This window comes from Otolemur garnettii, unplaced genomic scaffold, assembly GCF_000181295.1.
Source record: "Otolemur garnettii isolate 467f Iridium unplaced genomic scaffold, OtoGar3 scaffold00001, whole genome shotgun sequence".
NCBI lineage: Eukaryota > Metazoa > Chordata > Mammalia > Primates > Galagidae > Otolemur > Otolemur garnettii.
This window is the reverse complement of record NW_003852396.1, coordinates 62893822-62897060: the sequence shown is the minus strand read 5'-3', so window position 1 is coordinate 62897060 and position 3239 is coordinate 62893822. Positions and strand designations below refer to the sequence as shown.

The window sequence follows — 3239 nt, the reverse complement described above, 5'->3', positions numbered from 1 at the left end:
TGTACATTAATGCCTTTATGGGGTACAGTGTGCTGATTTGATACACAATGTGGAATGCTTATATCAAACTGGTTAACATAAACTTCACCTCATTTATTTGTTGTGTTAAGACATTTATACTCTACTCTTAATAGTTTTGAAATGTACCTTTGCATTGTGCACATGAGGTGAGGTCCCACCAAATACCCTCTCTCCGCCCAGCCTCCCCCTCCTCTTCCCTCCTTCATTCTGAACTGTAGTTGTGTTTTATCATTCTTATGAAAGTCTGGGTGACTATATATTGGTTTCATAATAGTATTGAGTGCACTGAATACTTTTTCTTCCATTCTTGAGATAGTTTACTAAGAAGAATATAGAATGAACAATATTTGGTAGCACAACAAAGTGACTGTAATCAATAGTAAGCTGGGGTGCACTGTAAATAACTAGAAGGGTAAAACGAATGTTCATAACAAAAAGAAATGTTGAATGCCCGAGGTGATGGATACCCTCTTACCTTGATTTGATTAATTCCCGTTGTATGCCTGTATCAAAACATCACGTGTATCCTGTAAAGATATACAACTGTTATGCAACCCCTAATAATTAAAAATAAATAAGTTAGCACCCCTCCAGATACATATATTTATTTACAAAGTACACATGCATTAACATATTGTGGACATAATAAAACACATTAAAAGTAGAAATTTTAAAACAAGACAGTGCAAAACATAATATTTTAAAACTAATTTGCTGGTACCTACAGGTTACCATATACTCTTAGAGAGAAATTTATCTTTAACAATAGGGGTGTGTGTTCAGATTTCACATAGCCAGCATAACGATCTTGGTACACTTTAACCAACTTTTTGGCCAATGTGGTTAGGCTGTCACTATGTCAGTATTTGATGTGGCTGCCGTAAACTCTAAGCTGGGCTGTCTCCACAGTCTCTCTGCCACGCCTGGTCAACCTGGACGGGAGAGTGGCTATCAAAACTTCTGTTAGCCCTTGGAGAAGTGTCAGGCCCTCATTTTCTTGCTCCTGTGCCCTGGCCTCCTTGGTGCTCCTTTTCAGGAGTTTTATTAAGCTACATATCCATTTGGTAGGGTGGTTTAGGCAAACCTAGAAAATGTACTGCTGTATCTACTTACCGAAATGCCAACAAATTCAACACCTATAAGAAAGTGAAAAAGTAAGGGTATTTCTAGCAACTAAGCTTTAAACACTAGTATTAATTTTTTTTTAAAGATACAAGTAAACATAAAAGTTGTAACGTTTTTACTGGATCTCAGTGCGTTTTCTCAGGTACACAGTAGAGCCCACTTCTTTCTTTTTTCTTTTTTAAGAGACAGGGTCTTGCCCTGTTGCCCAGGTTGGAGTTCAGTGGGCTGATCACAGCTCACTGTAACTTCAAACTCTTGAGCTCAAGCAGCCCTCCCACCTCAGTCTCCTGAAGTGCTGGGATTACAGGCGTGAGCCAGCAGTCCTGGCTGAGCCCACTGCTCACAGTAACCCTGTAAACACACACAGGGTTTTCTCATTTGAGTGCTGACAGTGTGTCAGAGGGTGGATGAGCCTTGGCTTGGCCTTCTCTGATGCACAGGGAAACTGACCAGGCCTCTGAGGTATCTCCTTCTCCTCCCACGTTGCCAAATGATTGGGGGACTGGTACTGTCTGTAGCTCTTAGCAATCTTCTCTGCAGTGGGTCAGCAGAACTGAGATGGGGTTCACAGCTGCCTTCCAGGGAGCCAGGATAAGAAGCAGCTTTGACTTTCTGGGCCCTGTTCTCTTTATAGATCCAGGAAGATCCCAGTCTGTGTGGAGACAAACCTTCCATCTCAGCTGTCACCATGGAGCTGAGCAAAGAAACACTGGACACTATGTTAGACGGGCTGGGCCGCATCCGGGACCAGCTCTCTGCGGTGGCCAGTAAATGATTTGACCACCTGCCGGCAGGCACCCACTGCCCAGCTGCTCCTGAGCACGAGGCACCACCCCAACGTGCGGGCCGCCCTGCAGCTGACAGCAGGCAGGATGGGGAGGACGGAGCGGGTTACTGCCATCTGGAAGGCGCAGTTGGATCGGAAGGAAGCAGCCAGGCCCCTTGCTGTTCTCATTCGTCTTTTTTCTCTTTCTGAGGCGGGTGAGCAGAAGCCCCCGTCTTTGAAAGGCTGCTGTACACAACTTAATTCCCGCCGTGGAGTATGAAGGGACATGTGCTTCATCAGCTGCCTCTGCATCTGGGTTTGGGCAGTTCAGGCCCCAATTGTGGAGCTTATCTAATAAGTTCATTTCCAACATGAGCTCTAATTAGCTCATTTCCAATTCTGGAACACATGGAGGGAGTCAGGGGAGTGATGCCAGCAATTCCCACTTCTCCGTTACAGAGGCCAGGCAGATCCCACAGGGTAGGGCTGCTGGAGCACGGTCCATCCGGAGTGTTCCCTGGGCTCCCTCGGCCTTGCTGGACCACCTCTTCAGCATAGGAAGTCCGAAAGGTGCTAAGTCCTTTCTTCATGAAGCCAGGGGCTCCTTCCTTGATATCATACAGCCGCTCTGGAATGAAGAAGGGGGGACAATGGAAATAAACAGTTCTAAACATTTCGTGATTCTGGTTGTGATTCTTTTAGCTTCTGTCCTCCTCCTGAGTTATTGCCTTCAGCCAGTGCTGCCTCTCGTTCTTAAAGATGATCTCAACTTCCTAATTCTGAGCTAAGCCTGTGGCATGACAGAAGTTAGGAGTCTGAACCTCACCCCTTTCTTGGTTTTCACCTGTTGTGTAGAACAAAAGGAGGCAAGGCTGACAGTGTGTGCTTGTCACCAGAGCTCCGATGAAGCACTCGGCGACCACGTGAGACCGTCCGTCACAGGCCTCATGCCTCATAGACGCTCTGTGTATGGAGACTTCCCTTTCCTTATCCAGACATCCCTGCAGCATCAGCTTGCAGCTTGTTCTTCTGAACCTTTGTTTGGCAGATTCTCTGGTGCTGATGTGGGGTGGATGGAGGAGGTAGGACCTCAGGGTAAGAATATTAATTCAAGAGTCAGGTGGCCAGGGTCCAGAAGCCAGCTCTACTACCCAGTAGTAAGGTGCTTGACCTCATAAGGCTCAGTTCCCACCTACAGAGAAGAAATTAAATAGCAATAGTACTTACTTAATAGGACTTTTGTGAAGATTGAATGATGGGATACACCTCTAAGCACTTATCACTGTTAGTGCTAACAGGAAAGGCTCCATAATACTAGCTTTGATTA

At 45.7% G+C, this 3239-nt stretch overlaps 1 protein-coding gene across 1 annotated transcript in view; it reads left to right on the top strand.

Moving 5' to 3' along the window:
• COMMD9 (COMM domain containing 9) overlaps window positions 1–2588 on the top strand; it is an 18398-nt gene extending 15810 nt beyond the window's left edge. The window contains exon 6 of the mRNA XM_003781234.3: window positions 1781–2588. Within this exon, the coding sequence (XP_003781282.1) occupies window positions 1781–1921 (141 nt within the window). The 3' untranslated portion in view covers window positions 1922–2588. The remainder of the gene's footprint in view (window positions 1–1780) is intronic.
• Window positions 2589–3239: the final 651 nt, after the last annotated feature.